At 47.3% G+C, this 19,522-nt stretch overlaps 1 protein-coding gene and 1 long non-coding RNA gene across 13 annotated transcripts in view; one reads left to right on the top strand and one right to left on the bottom strand.

Annotated features, from left to right (window-relative positions):
* Positions 1 to 261: 261 nt before the first annotated feature.
* LOC102150065 (uncharacterized) lies at positions 262 to 18,317 on the bottom strand. Its single transcript, XR_288390.4, has 4 exons — positions 18,189 to 18,317; positions 17,842 to 17,903; positions 11,991 to 12,085; positions 262 to 2,753 (listed from the first exon to the last, which is right to left on the bottom strand). It is a non-coding gene; the product is annotated as an uncharacterized lncRNA (long non-coding RNA).
* DYSF (dysferlin) overlaps positions 15,268 to 19,522 on the top strand; it is a 210,010-nt gene continuing 205,755 nt past the window's right edge. For 5 of the 12 annotated variants that reach the window (XM_023618924.2, XM_023618921.2, XM_070236246.1 and 2 more), the window contains exon 1: positions 15,276 to 16,000. In XM_023618924.2, coding sequence (XP_023474692.1) covers positions 15,913 to 16,000 — 88 coding nt within the window. In that variant the 5' untranslated portion in view covers positions 15,276 to 15,912. Of the gene's footprint in view, positions 16,001 to 19,522 lie in introns of all 12 variants that reach the window. The other 7 variants (XM_023618926.2, XM_023618923.2, XM_070236251.1 and 4 more) reach the window with 2 other exon arrangements.

The following is a 19,522-nucleotide window of genomic DNA, read 5'->3' as shown; positions in this document are numbered from 1 at the left end:
TTGAAGTAAAATACTAGAGACTATAAGGGACATTACATGATGATAAAAGGGTCAATCCACCAAGAAGATAGAGCAAATCTAAATGTGTATACACCAAGCAACAAAGCTTCAAAATACATGAAGCAAAAACTGATAGAGCTAAAAGGAGAAATAGGCAGATCCCAGTTACACTTAGGGACTTCAACACCTCACGCTCACCAATTGATAGAACTGCTAGAGAAAATCAGCAAGGATACAGAAGAACTGAACAACACCATCAAATCAGTAGGATCGAATTGACTTTTATAAAACACTCAGCAACAGCAGGATACACATTCTTTTCATGTGCCCGTGGAGCATACTACCACATAGACCATAGGGCTATAAAACAAACCTTGACACATTTCAAAGAATTTCAACCATACAGAATACGTTCTCTTGATTATAATGGAATCAAACTAGAAATCAACGACAGAATGACAATAGGAAACCCGCCAAACACTTGGAAATTAAACAGCATATTTATAAATAATCCATGGGTCAAAGAAGTCTCAAAAGAAAAATACATAGAAATGAGTGAAAATGAAAACATCAACATCTGTAAGATACAGCTAATGAAACACTGAAAGGGAAATTTATATAGCACTGTGTACTTATATTATAAAAGATCTCAAATCAGTAAGTTCGTAGCTCAAGCAACTTGAAAAAGAATAACAAACTAAACCCAAAGCAATCAGAGGGAAGGAAATGATAAAGAGCAGAAATGAATGAAACTGAAAAGAGGAAAATGAGAGGGCAAAGTTAATGAAACATAAAGCTAGTCCCTCAAAAAATAAAGTTGATAAACCTCTAGCAAGACTAACAGAAGACACAAACTACTAATATCAGGAATGAAACAAGGAAACATTACAACAGATCCTGCAGTCATTAAAAGAATAAAAAAGGAGTACTATGAAGAACTCTAAGCTCAATTCAACAACTTAGAAGAAATGGACAAAATCCTTGAAAATCACAAACCACCAAAACTAAGACAAAATGAAGTAGAGAACCTGAGTAATCCTAAAATTGAATTTGTGATTATAAAATACTGTCAAAAATGATATCTCCAAGCCCAGATGGTTTCACTGGAGAATTTTATGAAACATTCAAAGAGTTGATCTATACAGTCTTTTCCAGAAAAAAGAAGAGTGAACACTTGACTCGTTATGAGGGATTTATTCCTGCTGTACAAGGCTGTGTCAATATTAGAATATCAATGTATGGGCCGGCCCAGTGGCACATCGGTTAAGTGCGCACATTCTGCTTCGGCGGCCTGGGGTTCGCTGGTTTGGGTCCCGGGTGTGGACATGGCACCGCTTGGCAAGCCATGCTGTGGTAGGTGTCCCACATAGAAAGTAGAGGAAGATGGGCATGGATGTTAGCTCAGGGCCAGCTTTCCTCAGCAAAAAGAGGAGGATTGGCAGCAGTTAGCTCAGGGCTAATCTTCCTCAAGAAAAAAAATATATATCAATGTAATCCACCATATCAGTAGCCTAACAAAGAAAAAACCGAATGATATCAATTGATTCAGAAAAGGCATTTGACAAAATTCAACACCCATTCATTGTAAAAACTCTCAGTACACTAAAAATAGAGGGGAACTTCCTCAATCTCATAAAGAGGATCTACCGAAAAAAAATCTACAGCCAGCATCATGCTTAATGTTGAAAGATTGAATGCTTTCCCTCTGAGATCAGGAACAATGAAAGGATGTTTACTCTCACTACTGCTATTCAATGTAGTACTGCAAATTCTAGCCACTGCAAGAAAAAAAAATAAAAGGCATACAGATTGGAAAGAAGAAATAAAACTATCTCTATTTGCGGATGACGTGATTATCTACATAAAAATCTTTAAGGAATCTACAACAAAACTCCTAGAATAAGTGAGTTCAGTAAGATACAGGATCAACACAAAAGTCAATTGTATTTTCTATTTACTGACAACAAACAAGTGGAAACCAAAAATTTTTTAATTGCAATACCATTTAGATTGCTCCAAAGAAAGTTACTTAGGTATAAATGCACCAAAACATGTATAGGATCTGTATAATGAAAATTATAAAGAACTGGTGAAAGCAGTTAAGGGAGACCTAAATAAATGGAGAGATTTATTATGTTCATGGATTGAGAAATTCAACATAGTAAAGATATTAATTCTCCCCGAAAGTGTTCTATAAGTTTAATGCACTTCCTGTCAAAATCCCAGCAAGTTTTTCTGTAGACATAGACAAACTTATTCTAAAGTTTATATCGGAAGGGAAAAGCCCTAGAATAGCCAAAACATTGGTGAAAAAGAAGAATAAAGTGGGAAGAATCATTTTCTAGTGTTAAGGCTTAGTATATAGGTGCAGTAATCAAGAGAGTGTGGTACTGGCAGAGGGAAAGACACATAGATTAGTGGAACAGAATAGAAAACCTGAAAATAGATCCACACAAATATACAGAATTAATTATTTATAAAGGAGCAAAGACAATTCAATCAAAGAGTAGCCTTTTTAAAAATAAGTGGTGCCGGAATAAATGGACATCCACCAGCAAAGTAAGAACCTTGACCTTCACACCTTAAATTAAAAATTCAGACCATGGATGGGGCTGGCCCCGTGGCCGAGTGGTTACGTTCTCGCGCTCTGCTGCAGGCAGCCCAGTGTTTCGTCAGTTCGAATCCTGGGCGCAGACATGGCACTGCTCATCAAACCACGCTGAGGCAGCGTCCCACAACTATGTACCGGAGAGCTTTGGGGAGAAAAAGGAAAAAATAAAATCTTAAAAAAAAAAAAATTTAGAGCATGGATTTAAACATAAAACATCAAACTATAAAACTTTTCAGAAAAGAACATAAGGAAAAATCTTCAGGATCTAGAACTTGGCAAAAGTTCTTAAACCTGATACCAAAAGCACAATCCACAAGAAGAAAAAAATGGATAAACTGGATTTCATCAAAGTGAAAACTTTTGTGCTGCAAAAGGCCTAGTTCAAAGCATGGAAAGACAAATTTTATAGGCTAGCAGAAAGTATTTGCAAATCACATATCCAACAAAGGCCTTATACTTAGAATGCATAAAAACGTCTCAAAACTTTTTAAAAAATCCAATTAGACAATCAGCAAAATACGTAAAACATTTCACCAAAGATGATATACGGATCACAAATAAGTGTGCAAACATAGTCAACTTCATTAGTTGTTAGAGAAAGGCAAATTAAAACCACAATGTGATATCACTACACAACTATCAGAATGGCCAAATTGAAAAACAGTGGTAATCAGGGGCTGGTCCGATGGCTGAGTGGTTAAGTTCAGTGCTCCACTTTGGTGGCCCAGGGTTCCCCGGTGTGGATCCTGGGCGCGGACCTACATACTGCTCATCAAGCCATGCTGAGGCAGCACCCCATAAAGAAGAACTAGAATGACTTAGAACTAGGGTATACACCTATGTACTGCAGCTTTGGGGAGGCAAAAAAAAAAAAAAAAAAAGATTGGCAATAGATGTTAGCTCATGGCTAATCTTACTCACCAAAAAAGCATACCTTTAAAAAAAAAAATAGTGATAGTTGTACTAAATGCTGGCAAGATTGTGGAGAAACTGGATTACTCATACATTGCTGATGGGAATATGAAATGGCACAGTCACTCTCGAAAATAGTTTGACAGACCCTTTCAAAACTAAAAATGGACTCACCATATGACCCAGCACTTGCACACTTGGGCATTTATCCCAGAGAAATGACTTATTTTTATATAAGAACTTGTACTTGAATATTCATAGCAGCTTTATTTATAATAGTCCCAAACTGGAAACAACTCAGATATCTTTCAATAGGTGAATGGTTAAACAAATGTGGTACATCTATACTATGAAATACTATTCAACAACAAAATACAAACTGCTGATCCACACAACTGGGATGAACCTCAAGGAAATTATGCTGAGTGAAAAAAAGCCAGTCTCAAAAGCATACATACCACATGATTCCTTTTATGTAACATTCATGAAATGACAATTATAAAAATGGAGGACAGATTAGTTATTGACAGGGATTAAGAATGGGAGAGAGGGTGAGTGTAGCTACAAAAGGTAACACGAAGGAGTCTTGTGACCATACAGTTGAGTATCTTGATCATAGTGTTGGTTATGCAAGGCTACCCATAACAATTGCACAAAACACAGAAATGAGTGCTCATATAACTGGTGAAATAAAAAAGGTTTATGGGTTGCACCAATGCCATTTGTTGATTTTGATATAGTTTTATAGTTGTTTAAAATGTTAACATTGGGAGGAACTGGGAGAAGCGTGTGCAGGACTTTCCTGTACATTTCTTTGCAACATCCTGTGAATTTGTAATTATTTCAAAATGAAAAGTTTTAAAAATTGGATTCTGGGGTCGTGTTGATCATATATTCAAGGAGTGCGTAGATAACCTCCTTGCCAGGGGTAAACAGGACACAGTAATCTGTGGTGTGCAGTGTCATCACAATTATTCAAATTATCACCAGTGGCATCAAGGAATGAAGTGCAGGTGGAGGGCAGGCATTGGAAGACCAAGTATCTGTGGCACTTAAGTCGCTGTGACAACAATAGTGATTATAAAGTCTCTGAAGTCAACTGGTTTCTTAGGGCACCAGAGAGCATATTTAGGGAAAAAGGGAAATAAACATTATGAGCATACAAATAAAACAGGCATGAAGAACCGGAAGGCCTCTACGGCAGCTTCAAAGGAGTTCCTTGTCTCCTGGCATCACAGGGCAGGTAAGGGTGAGGAGCCCCTGATATGAGATGTTCCCCTCAGGAACCTGCCGGCCACTCACTATGTTCAACCTTTCCCCTCGTGGAGGGTACAGTGCTTTGTGCACATCAGGGATATACACGTGTTTCGGGTATGGATGTGCCTTCTCTGAACTGAGGGCTTCTCACAGTACCACCATTTGTGGCCTGATAGGTGGACTGATCAATCACCACAGAATAACGCCCAACATCACTTTGACAAGGAGACACGTTTTTTGGTAAATGGACATGTGGGCCAGAGGCTCATAACCACAGACTTTACAAGTTTTACCATGTGCTCCATCACCCAGAAACAGCTGGCTTGATAGGTAGAACAACCTGCTAAAGATTAGTTATGGCACAAATTGGAGATAAACTCTTGGGAAGTGTGGATGTCGTCCTACAGGTGCTTTGTATGCCTTAGACAGAGGCCAATATGTGGTACCATCTCCTCCATGGCCAGAATGCATTGGTTTGGGAACCCAGGAGTAGAGGTGGGAGTGCTCCCTCTCACTGTTACACCTACTAACTCACTTGAAGGATTTTTTCTTCCCATCTCTGTGACCTTGGCCTCAGTCTTTTTGGAAGTCCAAGTGTCCAAGAGAAGAATGCATACACCAGGAAATAAGGGCATGATTCTAATGTATTGGAGGCTGAGACTGCCCTCTCACCTTTTGGGCTTCCTGATGCCCCTAAACCAACAGGAAGGGAAAGAGGTCATCGTGCCTGAGGGGATGATTAGTCTTGTTTACTAGGGGGAAATCACGTTGCTGCTACACAGTGGAGGCAAGAAAGACTATGTCTGCCACCAAGGAGACTCGTGGGAATGTCTCTTATGATTCTTTTGCCCAATAGTCCTGGTCAATGGAAAACTGCAGCAATCCAGTAAAGACAAGACCAGCAAGGACTCAAATCTGCCCATCCTTCATGCTGGCAGAGGGTAAGAGTAAGACGGAATGACTAGTGGCAAAATTCCCTTGTCATTATCAGCATAGGCCTTATTACCAGATACAGAGGTGGAAACTATATCAGCCATGTTATATGATTCTTTTTTTAAAATCTCTTTTCTCACTATTATCTTATACGACGCATGTAACAAACTAAGGATACTCTGACAAGTACCCAATTCTAATACCACTAAGAGGCTTTGGTTATGTGGGTAGGTTGACCTCAGAGCCTGGGTTTAAAGGGGATCATTTTAAAGGGGAGAGTGTTCTCAAATGTTAGGGGTGTCGATAGGAGCTGACTTTTGGATCAGACATTGGGCAATGATTGGGCAGGACAGAAGAGCAGCAGTGAAGTGCTGTGACTCTGGGTAGGAAACACCACCATGCTTTGTCCTGCTGTTTCAGCAGGACCTTTGGCCCAGCCCTGTTTTTCTTAAGCCAAATATGTGAAGAATCTCAAGAGATCTTGCTCAGCTGACTCTATAAAAGGAAAGATCTCGGGAAGGGTGGGGATTCGCCAGGGTCAAGGAATTCCCTGACCCTGGGGGTTCCCTGAGTTTGGGGAAGCCTGGTTAATAGAGCATGCTGTGAAAAGCCCTATAGAAATCACAGAGTTTGGGCCTTGAAAACCGGTCATCGCCCCGGCCGGCATCCATCCCCAAAATGATTCTCCCCGGGCTTCCCTTCTGTATCTGTTTCTTCAACTAGTTATTTTGTGTTGGTCAGGATTAGGTCCCATATAGCAGGTCTCTTCTTTCTCAGTTCATCTTCTGAGAGATGGAATTATCCTGAAGATAAGTCAAGTCATTACCAGATGCATATCTTTGAGCTAACGTAACTCCCCAGATGTCCAGAGAGTGGAAGTCTCTCCTCCTCACCTCAGCTTGCGTCTGCACTAGAATCGTCATCTCCATTAATCATATTTTCCAGTTTCCGCTCTCCTTTAATCCTCACCTAGAGCCTTTCTTGCATGAGTCTTGGTGAGGATTTCTCTTTTTTTTCCCTTTTTTTAAAGATTGGCACCTGAGCTAACATCTGTTGCCAATCTTCTTTTTTTTCTTCATCTCCCCAAAGCCCCCCAGTACACAGTTGTATATTCTAGTTGTAGGTCCCTCTGGTTGTGCTGTGTGGGATGCAGCCTCAGCATGACCTTATGAGCAGTGCCGTGTCCCCCTACCCCGGGATCCAAACCGACGAAACCTCAGGCCGCCAAGGCGGAGCACAGGAACTTAACCTCTCGGCCACAGAGTTGGCCCCTTGGTGAGGATTTCTATGCAGGAGTGCATCTTCTTGATCTGTAGGACTCTCTCTCCTGCCTTCTGGCAGTTATGCCTCTTTGAACAAGGAGTATCTTTCACCACTTGGTTGGGTTTATGTAAATATCTCTACTGTTAAAACCTCAAATGCTTCTGCTGTGGTCTGAATGTTTGTTTCCCCCAAAATTCATATGTTGAAATCCTAACCCCTGAAGGTGATGGTATTAATAGGTGGGGCCTTGGGAGGTATTTAAGTCACGAGGGTGGAGCCCTTATGAATGAAATTAGTGCTCTAATAAAAGAGGCTCCATAGAGAGTCTTAGCCCCCTTCAGCCATGTGAGGATACAATGAGGAATCTGCGGGGCCAGCCCGGCGGCCCAGTGGTTAAGTTCTTGCACTCTGCTCCAGTGGCCCAGGGCTTCACTGGTTTGGATCCTGGGCGTGGACATGGCACCGCTCATCGGGCCATGCTGAGGTGGCGTCCCACATAACACAACCAGAAGGACTTACAACTAGAATATACAACTATGTACCAGGAGGCTTTGGGGAGAAGAAGAAGAGAAAAGAAGATTGGCAACAGATGTTAGCTCAGGTGCCAATCTTAAAAAAAAAAAATTTGCAAACCAGATGAGAGACCTTGCTAGACCGTTTGGCATCCTGATCTCAGACTTCGAACCTCCAGAACTATGAGAAATAAATTTCTGTTGTTTATGAGGCACCTGGTCTATGTTATTTTGTTATAGGAGCCCGAATGGACCAAGACAGCTTAGATTTCTACAGGTGTCAGAGATCATAAATATTATTTATGTCTTCATTTCTAAAGATTTGAGCCCATGAAGTACTGGTTACACATTCCAATAATGATAATAACAATAGTAGCTAACATTTATGGAATGCTCACTATGCACTGAAGACATATAATGTGCGTAAAGCGCTGTATTAGAGTTCTCCAGGGAAACAGAACTAACCAGAATATACATAAATACATAGAGATTTCTTACGCGGGATTGGCTCTCATGGTTGTGGAGGCTGAGAAGTGCCTTGATCTGCCGTCTGCAAGGTGGAGGCACAGAGAAGCCGATGGTGTAGTTCCAGTCCCAGCCCAAAGGCTGGAGAACCAGGGCAGGGTGGGGCGGGGTGGGATGGGTGGGGATGGAGGTTGCTGCTGGTCTAAGTCCTGGTCGGAGACTGAAGGCCCAGAACCAAGAGCGCTGAGGTCTGAGGGCAGGAGAAGATGGATGTCCCCGCTCAAGCAGAGAGCAAATTTGCCCTTCCTCCACCCTTTTGTTCTAATCAGCCTATTCAGGCCCTCGACAGATTGGGTGATGCCCACGCACATTGGTGAGGGTGATCTTTACTCAGGCTACTGATTCAAATACTAATCTCTTTCAGGAAGACCCTCACAGACGCACCCAGAAATAGTGTTTCATCAGCTATCTGGGCATCCTATAGCCCAATCAAGTTGACACATAAAGTTAACCATCTCAAGCGCCTATCCTATCAGGCAGATATTCCTATAGTCCCCATTTTACAGACAAGGGAACCAAGGCTCAGGAAGGTAAGGTAACTTACCCGAGACCACACAGCCAGTTGGAAAGAGAGCTAAGATATGAATCCAGGTAGTCTGACTCCAGAGTCATCCTTTTACACTGCTGCCATTGTTCCTTTCTTGTCCTACTGGTTTTACAGTTTTTAGCTGAATATCACTTCCTCCCCTTCTCCCCAACTCCTCCCAATGCTCTCTTTTTCCACTTAACAGCCAATCTCTAGACAGTCTTCTCAGGCCTGTGAAATGTACTCCATCTGGATTCAAGAGTGCATTCATCTGGCATTTCAGATTGTGATACAGAAAGCCCAAGCCTGTTCTTTGACTCCACCTAGGTCAGTGGTTCCTGGTCTTTGGTCTGCGTAACAATGATTGGGGAGCTTTTAAAAGCCAGATTCCTGGGCTGTTCACAGAGATTTTGATTTGATAGATCTGGGAACGCAGGGGAACGCAGGAGTCTCCTTTTTTTACTGGAAGATTCTGAAACAGGAGACCTTCAGATTGACCACACTTTAAGAAACACTGATAAGTCAAAGATTCACTTCTCTTGGTGTCCTTTCTTTTCCAAAGTCCCAGCCTTCAGCCAGGGAAAAAATGCTGAAAATGCCACCGGTTTGTTGCCCTCTTAACTCCTGGAAATGTTCTTTAGGCCTTTTCTGGTGATGTCTCCCCGCGAATCAACAGGGGTCCTTTGGTATGTGGAAAGCTCTCTGGCTCATCTCTGCCCTGAGACACGCAGCAGGGACCCCTCACACCTGCTCGCCCTGGTCTACATCAGCTCCACCGCTGCCCTCATTCTGCGCCTTAGCAGGGAGCCGACCATCACCAGCACCTGACTCTTCCCCCTACTGGTTTCCTCACATTTGCTACGATTGGTGCATCCTGGGCTGTTGTGGCCTCTTCCAGAAGATGAGATAACCTCACTTCGGAAAAAATTTATTTCCTGTTCTGTCCCTCACTCATCACCTTAGTTTGGATCTCCTTGCTTCCTTAGAAGCCCCCACTTCTCCTGTCATTCTCTCTCTCTCTTTCTGAGTGTGTGTGTGTGTGTGTGTGTGTGTGTGTGTGTAGGCTTTCCTTCATCCTGTCTAGAGACTCCTCATCCTCAGGAATCAATTCAAAAGGAGGCCTGTGCATGCAGACGGACCCACTCGCATTGCTCCCGGAGCTGCGCTCCCTGCACTGCGGCAGACAGGCTGCTCTCCACTCCCTGCTTGGGGTGAGGGCTACTGGGGGAGTTTCAGACCAGAGGAACCAACCCTCCGTTCTGAACATACTCCTTTCCACTGTCTCAGCAGCCACGCCTGACCAGATAATAACAGTTTCTATTTATTGAGTGTTTACTAACTGTTGATTATGGTAGATTCTCGGAAAGGTCCCTTTCATGGGAAATTGAAAGTCCCTGACACTAACCATGAGTTTTTGTCTCAGGGGAAGCGGATGAGGTGATGGGAGTGTGACCAGGGTCTGTGGTTCTTAGCAAGCTTCACAAACATCTGCAAGGCAGAGAACATAGCAATCAGGTAGTGTTTCCAAGCTCTCTCTTTGGAGAATTGACCCTTCTTTTTCTGCTCTGAAACAACAAGCAGTAGAAGTGGTCTGAATGCCTGTCCTTGATGACAGTGGTCTGGTTGCATCATCAGAGGCTTAATGTATTAGCTTCCTATGACTGCTCGAACCGACTGTCACAACTGTGGTGGTTAAAATAATGAATTCATCCTTTCACAGTTCTGGAGGCCAGAAGTCCAAGGTCAAGGTGTCAGGAGGGCTGTGCTCCCTCCTGAGGCTTTGGGGGAGAATTGGCTCCTTGCCTCCTAGCTTCTGGTGGCTGCCTGGCAGTCCTTGACATGCGGCCCCATCACTGCAATCCTTGCCTCCATCTTCATGTCAGCTGCTCTGTGTGTACCTGTCAAATCTCCCTGTGCCTCTCTCTTTTAAGGATACATGTGACTGCATTTGAGGCCCATTGGGACAATCCAGGATAGCATCCTCTCAAGGTCCTTAACTAAATCACTACAAGTTTTGCCATAAAAAAAGCTAATATTCACAAGTTCTGGAGTTTAGGAAGTGAATATATCTTTGTGGAGGCATTTTTTCTGCCTATCACACATGGCTATGTGAGGTAGGTACCCTCTGCTGTCAGCCCCCAAAGACAGACCAAGGCAAGCCCAGCCCATGGCTCTGGACAGTCCAGACAGTGGACGGATCTCACCTTCAGCAGAGGACAGGACCAGAGTGGACGTCTCTGCATTTGATAGGAAGTAAAGCATGAATAAAATCTCTTGACCAGGGGCCGGCCCCGTGGCCGAGTGGTTAAGTTCATGCCCTCCGCTTCAGCAGCCCATGGTTTCACCGGTTCAGATCCTGGGCACGGACATGGCACTGCTCATCAGGCCATGCTGAGGCGGCATCCCACATGCCACAACTAGAAGGACCCACAGCTAAAAATATGCATCTACGTACTGGGGGACTTTGGGGAGAAGAAGAAGAAGAAAAAAAGTCTTTTGACCAGCCTCTGTATCCTGCCGTGTTGTAATTTCTTACCTGCTATGATCCAAAAAAAAAAAAGTCCTATCAAGGCCAGAGAAGAGAGGCACCTCTGGTTTTGGAAGATCCTAAAATAGTGCTTTGGGTCCATTTTATTCTCAGTTTATCCTCACTACAAACTATGATTATACTCATCTTACAGATGAGGAAACTAAGGCTCAGAGATGTTAAATCTGTCAATGCTATATGGTACTGGGATCTAACACGGTTTCCATCTCTACTTCCTGCCGTTAATACACCCTGACCCACCGGATTCCTCTGCCCAGAACACAGAGCATGTGGTCCCAGAAGACCTGAGCTCATAGAATAAAAAATGGATTGCCCTTGGAGATTCAAATAATTTTTCCTTAAATTGCCCAATTTGGGAAGGGCTCTACTTTTTTGTTTTCTTTCCCAGAGGAGAAACCAAACTGTAATTTCAGAGAGAGTTTTAAGAATTGAGCGTACCAACTGGTAAATATAGGTAAATCTAAGCAAATCTTGGTAAATCTGGGTAAATCCTTCTATAACCTTGGGGATGAGGCAGGGATCACTTATCAAGACAACAAAGATAGAAGCTAGAAGGGAAAGGACTGATAAATTTAACTGTGTGAAGATGTATAATTTCTGCATGTCAGCCAGGCTATCTACAGGGTAGAATTTATCTTTTAGGAGTTTACTGAGCTGAAGCCGGTGGACTGCATATTTAGTATCTCCAGCTAGAGATCCTGACTTTGAGCCAGCTATGGTCTAGGAGAGTCACCAGGTATAATTGTTCAGTATGCTACCTGTGCAGCCATACATGGCAGCCCTGATGACTATTCTCTCATGATGCTCCAAGTAAGGGATGGACTCCAGCCCACAAAAATCACCCTGACAACAACACACACACACACACACACACACACACACACACACAGCCCTAGACCTCACCTTGTCTTCCCAGGAATTTTCTGGGTGACATCACAGCTCTGACTCCTCATATTCTCCACTCCCTCTTCTTTCCTGGTCTAATCCCGACCATAATTCTAAAGGAGAGAAGGTAGGCAGAAATATAAGACACTGGTGATGCTTAATACACTTTGAATGCAGTAGCCGAGGTTCTTCTGCAGCAAAAAGTAGAACAATGCTTCAAGTTGGGTCATGCTCCTTCTGGCAGCTTTAGAGGAGGCACGGTATAAATGTTGGTTAAATGAATGAATCAGTTAGTTACTTCATCCAAGCCAAAAGTTTTTTCTCCCAAGCAAATTGTGGAAGGATTCACTATAAAGACCCTGGGTATGTCAGATGGACTCTTGGCTGCTAGCAACAGCAATGGAGCCTGGGCATCTGAGGCAAGAGAGGGTTCCAAAAGAGCTTTAGGGGCTCACAGAATGGACAGAAGCTGGCAGCCTTGGCTTGGGAAACGGACAGGACTCAGGGCAGCAGGAGCCACAGCTGTGATCCCTCGTCCTACAGCAGGAAAAAGCTGGTCATTCTCTGTCACTGCAGCTGCCATGTCTGACTTCCTGAAGCCCCTTAAGGATTTGCTTCAAGTCCCAGAAGAGCGTGCCCAACTGGTTGAGCCTGGGCCACGCTGCACAGCGATGGGGAGAGGGAGGCCCTGGCTCTGAAGCTTCCAGAGAGAAAGAGGCAGGCACTTCTGCTCCCCAAGACTGACTACTCATGAGAGCGGTGGGAGGGTGTTTCAGGAAGGAGAGGTGGAAAGCTGGGAGCCCAAAACGGCAAATGCCTACCTCTGAGGTCATCTCTCAGAGTTTGCAGGCTGAAAGATTCATGAGGAATGGGATCCAGGAACAACCAGAAAGGTCTCTCTCTCTCTTGTTCCCTCCACCTCACTCCCTGCTAGTGATCTCTTTTTTATTTTATTTATTTTCTTTTTTGAGGAAGATTAGCCCTGAACCAACATCTGGTGCCAATCCTCCTCTTTTTGCTGAGGAAGGCTGGCCCTGAGCTAACATATGTGCCCCTCTTCCTCTACTTTACATGTGGGATGCCTGCCACAGCATGGCTTGACAAGCAGTGCCATGTCTGCACCTGGGATCTGAACCTACGAACCCCAAGCCACCAAAGCAGAATGTGCTCACTTAACTGCTGTGCCACCGGGCCGGCCTCTAATGATCTCTTTTTTTCTGATTACAGAACTTTGTCCACTTTTCCATACATGTGGCTCCTTCTGAGCCTCCAATGTTATTAATCTCAGCTCCAGCCACACACAGAAGCTAGCATCTGTCAGTCCCAATTCCAAATTCTTGGGAGAGATCATCAGATTGGATCAGGATGGACCAGGTGTCTTTCCCTGTGGCCAAAGGGTGGTCTCAGAGAATGTGGTTCTTCTCAATACAGAAGACACCTCAAATGCGTCCTACACATTGCAGAATCAAGTTGGGGTGCATTCTCACTAGGAATTCATCTGTACAGACTTGGCTGTGCTTAAAAGGTTTGAGGAGAACCTGCTGTCTGAATAAAGAACATAGAGAAGTTGCCAGGGGGATGTTTAACCTCTAAAGAAAACTGGTTCTCTTCAAATCATGTTAGTCACACCATATTTGCAAGCAGCTAGGTGCTTCTTAGATCCGATTTTAGCTCTGCCGTGGAGCAGGTTTATGTTACTTTATGCATCTGAATACAGCCAAACTGTACTTCTTTAAAAATAGACCGCAGTTGGGGCTTTCCCTACATCAACAGGGCCTCCTGCCCTTCTTCCCAGTGGAATTGAATTTTATTCCCTACTTGGTACCCTTCTCTAAAACTTGAATCTGGCAAACGCCTGCCACATACAAGGCGCCCTATAAATGTCAGTTAAATGAGTGAATGAAACAGTCAATCAGTCAATCACTTCATCTAAGCCAAAGGTTGTTTTTTCCAGCAACACACAATGGCCAAGTTCAGCAGCGAGAAACTCGATCTCCTCCACCTGCTCTGCAGAATACCCCTCCCGCTTCCTCCCAGCGTTACTCCTCGCCAAACCCACTCTCACTGCCTTAGGCCTCATCCTGGTCATCTCTCCCTTTTTTTTTTTTTTGGAAGAAGATTAGCCTCGAGATAACTGCTGCCAATCTCTCTCTTCTTGCTGAGGAAGACTGGCCCTGAGCTAACATCCATGCCCATCTTCCTCTACTTTATATGTGGGACACCTACCACAGCATGGCCTGCCAAGTAGTGCCATGTCCACACCCGGGATCTGGACTGGCGAACCCGGGCTGCCAAAGCGGACCGTGCGCATTTAACCCCTACACCACCAGGCCGGCCTGGGACCATGCCGTTTCTGCTCACCATTGTGTCCCCAACAGCCAGGACAGTGCTTGCCATGTTTTAGGACTCCACATACACCTGTTAAACGAATGATTGACTTTTAACCTCCCTTTTCCCTCTCCCTCATCCACACAGTATGTTAGAGGCGAAGAGAAGAGGAGGCACAGATTGCTGCAGGAGGACCCGAAGTGACCACAGGAGGTGTTTGCTCTCTGATCTTACAATTAAGACCTTTGGGGGAGTGTTGCTTCCCCCCAGTACCTCCTTATGGGGCAAAACCAGCCCCCTGTCTGCAGCTGACCTCTCGTGCCCTGGGTGTGTGCTACCCCCTGCTCTTCTGGGAGAGAAGCTTTGCTGACAGCTGCGCACCCATCCAAGTGGCCCGCTTTAGAAGGTGAGTCACCCTCCTGCTGGGAGCGTGGATCCTCGCAGCTTCCGGAAAGCGGTTTAGCAATAGGTACTGGGACCAAAAATAAGGCATGTGCTGCGACCTTATTATTCCAAGGCTAGGAATCCAATCTGAGGAGTCGGCAAAGGGAGGCCCAAGATGGGTTTATATCCATGTTTTTATGTAAAAAACTGGGAAGAGCCTAAATGTGAAACAATAGGAGAAAGCTTTGTGACTCTAATACATTCATATGCTAGAAAATTGTAGCTGTTGAAAAAATTGTTTATGAAGAATTTTTAATGATGCAAGAAAATGTTATATGAAAAAGCAAGACACAGAACTGCATATACGCTCTGATCCCAGATGTACAGTAAATACTGTAATTTCTATGCATATATATATACATTCAGAGGAAAAAGCCTGGACTGGTAAATAGCCAAATGTTAAGACTCTTTTTTTCAGACTCAGAGATTTCTTTCTTTTATGCTTTGGTGTTAAAAGTAGCATGTGCTGCTTTTGCAATCGGAAAAGAGGCGGGGGCAAAGTTTTTAAGACAGCCGGTGCTGCGGGTCAATGAAATTCCTGAGCTCGGCGCTTCCCCTCGGTAAGGCGCTGTGCCTGCGCCTGCTCCCCAGCCCGTCCCCCGAGCGGTCCCGCTGGCTCCGAGGGAGAGTGCTCGCGGCGGCAGGAGGCGACGGGCTTGGCGCAGCGCACGGCCGGAGGTGGAAGGTCAGGGGAGGGGCTGAGCCTGTCTCCTGTCAGGAGCGAGATCTGGGCTGCGCTGGGCACCCGGAGCCCTGGTTCAGCCCCCGGCCATCGCGGCCGCCGCCCAGTGCGCTCTTCCACGGCCAGGTGCAAAATGCCGTGTCATTGGGAGAGTCTGCGGCTGGAGCATTGAATTACAGCTCAGCCGAGCCCGGGGAGGGCGGCGCGGGTGGAAGATGAGCAGAAGCCCCTGTGCTCCTCGGAGCGCCCGCTGACCAGCGGGCTAAGCGCAGCCGGGGCGGGGACCGAGTGTAGCCGCTGGAGCAGCCGGGGCTGGCCTTTCCTCTTTAAGAGCAGCAGATCTGAGCCGGGAGCCAGCGATCCGAACCGGCCTCCCTCCGCCAGCCCTGTCGAGGGAGGGGACCCACGAACTGCGCCTAGGCCCTCCCCGACCTTCCCCAGCCCTCTCCGCGCCCTGGGCACACGGGGCCCTCACACCTTGCAGTCATGCTGAGGGTCTTTTTCCTTTACGCCGAGAACGTCCACACCCCGGACACCGACATCAGCGATGCCTACTGCTCCGCTGTGTTTGCAGGTAGGAGGGGCCTGCGATCCCCGCCGGGCGGGGAGGGTGGGCGTCAGGGAGGGGACATCTCTGATCTCTACTCCGGGCAGCGCGGGGATGTGAGACACGAGACTCCACGCCCCGGCCAGACTAACTGTGAGGGTTACAAAGACACACATTCTCAGGGAGGGGCGACTCAGAGGGAAACTGAGGCAAGAAGGGAGAGGTGGCTGAGCAGCGCTTCCTCAGGGCCTGGAAGCTGAACCTGGGCTGGGGCTAAGGGGGACCTGGAAGGCGGGGCCAGCCTCTCTCCTCTGTCTTCTGGATCTCTTAAAGACGTCTTTCGGCGCTGTGGGCGGCAAAGCGCTGTACTGCAGGACTCCCCTCCTCTCCGGGGAAGGCTGGGTCCCAAGCCTATTTATAACCCATCTCTCTGCCCGCTGGGCCTGGGCCTGGCGGCTGTCCTGTCTTCTGCTCTCTATCACAGGCTGGGCTGGCAAGGAGGTGGCCACTGGCGGCAGAGGCACTGCCCACCCGTCCAGGGATCCTACCCTTGCTCTGGGCACAGGATGGGGGAAATTTAGCAGCTGACACAGCTGTCACCAGCACCAACCTCTAGGGACTTTCTTCCCCCCACCCCCACAGACTGGAGCATGTGGGAGGTGGTGTCTCCTTCATCAGACTGGGGCTTCCTTGAGCAAGGGAGCCTGCTGTCCTCTTAGATTGGGACGTCCACAGGAAAGTCTTCACATGGTTATGACGGGACTTTTCCTCCAGGAGGTGAGGCCCGGGCCCTGTCTGCTTCCCTGGGAGCCCCTCAGGGCCAAGCCAGAGCTAAGGTCTACACAACTGGGTCTGTGGGGGTGGAGCCACCCTGGGGGAGAACACTCAGCGGCAAGTGTGAGCCCCTCCACCGCCCCTTGTGGGTTCCCTCTCAGCCTCCATTACCTGTCACTCCCCTTCTCCCCAGAGATCTGGCCGCATCCCAGGCCCCCAGAAATCTGAGCAGTGGCTGGCCCCTGGCCATCCAGCAGACTTTCCCTTTCAGTTCCACTAGCTCCTGGATCTGCCTGGTCCCAGAGGCCCGTGTGCACATATGCTCCCAGACACACACCCAGGAGTGCATGTGACACCTGCGATGTTCCTGCAGAGACCGCAGGCATGTGTCCCTACAGCTCACACAGATGTATCATAACAGACACACACACACTCCTGGGTGTGAGATTTGGGGCTTCTGGAGGAGTTGCTGAATGGGGCTGTGGCCTAGAGAGCAGCAGCACCAAGAGAAGGGACAGAAGGGGGTGGGAGGTAACACTCTAGCTGTGTTTTTTCCCTGACATGTTGTTTCGACTAGTTTCCCACAGTTGCCTCCAGAGATGACCTTTATCAAGGTGTTTCCAGGGAGAAGACAAGGGCATGAGAGGGGAACCCCCATACTTCCTCTGCATCCTCAGCCCCAGGCAGGCCAGGCCAGTGGTTCACCTGCATGGCCCCGGCTAGCCGGCTGGCTGAGGGCCCTGGGCTCCACCTTGCACAATGCTAGGAAGCACCATCACACTATAAACATCCTCCTGGCTGAGGGAGGGAGGAGACTGTCGCTGTGGAGGGAGGGGGACCCTGTGCATTACACAGACCCTCCAGCGCCAGCGCCCCTCCCCCATCGCAGTCCCCCAGCCCAAGGGCTGAGCAGGCTTTGTGAACGGCACCCTCTGGAGCTGTCCAGTACACAGATGGACCCCGAGGGGCCACCTTGGAGCCCCTGCCCCTGTTCTCAGGGGTCTTGCCTCCTCTGGTGCCCACTCAGCCTGAACCAGATTTTCCTCCACCTTCCCTGACTACCCCCCCCGCCCCAACCAAGCCCATCCACCTACCTGAACACATACACACTTGCCCCATCCTTCATGATCCCCCGACCCAGGCCAGGCTTGGGACCCTAGTAGGAGAAAGGAAAGAATGAATAATGAATGGCGGAAGCACTTTCTACCCCCAGGAATGCTTCACCCACAGGAAGTACTGCTCTCCTGTCCTTGCTATTTCAGCCCCAACGGCTGTCTATGGAGCAGGCCCCCCCCCCCCCCATGCTCTATCCACATTCCTGACTGAGCCCCTTCCCTCCATCTGCCTGATGTCAGTCTGCAGTCCTGCCCTTTGCCTGCTCCCTGGCTCCTCGGGGTGGGCTCCCCGTTCCCTTGGGAGAAAGGAAGTACATTGTGCTAACCAGGGGTGGCCTGCAGCCTACAGAGGGGGCTGGCTGAAGCCCCCACTCCCAGTCATCACAGTCACTGCCAGGCGGCCATGGGGAATGCAGGCCCTCCCTCCTCCAGCTCTGGCCACAGTCCACCTGCTGCGTTAGCCAAGCTCTAACCCATGTCCAAATTTGGCCTCCCTGTGGCATTCAGGCCTGCTCACCCTCCTTCTCCCAGCCTGCGCCAGTTAGGTGAATGATTACACGGAAGGCTCTGGCCTTAGGGACGCACTACTCAGAGCCAAACACCCTTCTGGGAAGACTTCCCTCACCCGCTGGCCTGGATCTGGCCTCCCCAGACCCTTTAAGTTTGGGGGCCATAAAACCCCTTCTCTGGCTACCTGATTATAATATCCCATAATGAGACCTCATGACTCTTGCGGACACGCATAAATTCATTTCATGCTCACAGCAGCTTTGTGAGGCCAAAGGGCAGGGATATTATCTCCTTTTGTAGATGAGCAAATAGGCCCAGAGAAGTGCAGGGGCCTGGCTAACGTCACACAGTGGCCAAAGCACGCCCCCACCCCCATCATCAGTGCCCTCTGTTGTTCTCAGCAACCATGGTGCATGAATAACAAACTGCTCTGGAAAGCATACCATATGCTGCCCACACCACCAGGCACTCTGGCCCGAGCCAGAGAGGGGAGGGCCGTGCTTGGGGTACCCAGCATGGGGCTGAGGCAAAGTGGGTGGGGGATGCGAGACTGCCGGGAGTAAGACGAATCACTAAAAGACAGAAGACTCTGATTTTGAACATGTGTATTCATCCCGAGGAGAGAGAATGGGCATTCATTAAGCACAAACAATGTACCATTTTCAGATCCTGTTTCTTTAAAACCCCACAACAATCCTATGAAAGAGATATATTTAACTGATACCATGCTTACTAGGTGCTAGGCACTGTTCTAAATAGAACCCATTTCATATGAGCTGTATCATGTTCCAGTTATAATTCGTACCAGGCACTTGCATGCAGACACCGAGTCCTCCTAGCAGCAGCATATGGTAGCAACTCTTATCACCCCCATTTTATAGACGGGAAAACTGCAGCACAAACAGGTTAAGTTACATGCTGGTAAGTGGTGGAGTCGGGGTTCCAGCCCACGCACTCTGGCCCCAGAACCCTGTCTTTAACTGCTCTACCAGCTCCCTCTGGTTTTAGCTCTGATTTACAAGACACAAGCAGTAAAAGGTGGAGGGGCAGGGTCGGAACCCAGGTCTGGCTCACACCCAGAAGTGCAGTCTCAGTCTGCACGTTGCCCGCTCACATCCTGCCGTGTCTCACACATTGTCCCTCCTGCCAC

The sequence above is a fragment of the Equus caballus genome, chromosome 15 (assembly GCF_041296265.1).
Source record: "Equus caballus isolate H_3958 breed thoroughbred chromosome 15, TB-T2T, whole genome shotgun sequence".
Classification (NCBI taxonomy): Eukaryota; Metazoa; Chordata; class Mammalia; order Perissodactyla; family Equidae; genus Equus; species Equus caballus.
The sequence above is the reverse complement of the archived record's forward strand: the minus strand, read 5'-3'. Positions and strand labels throughout refer to the sequence as shown.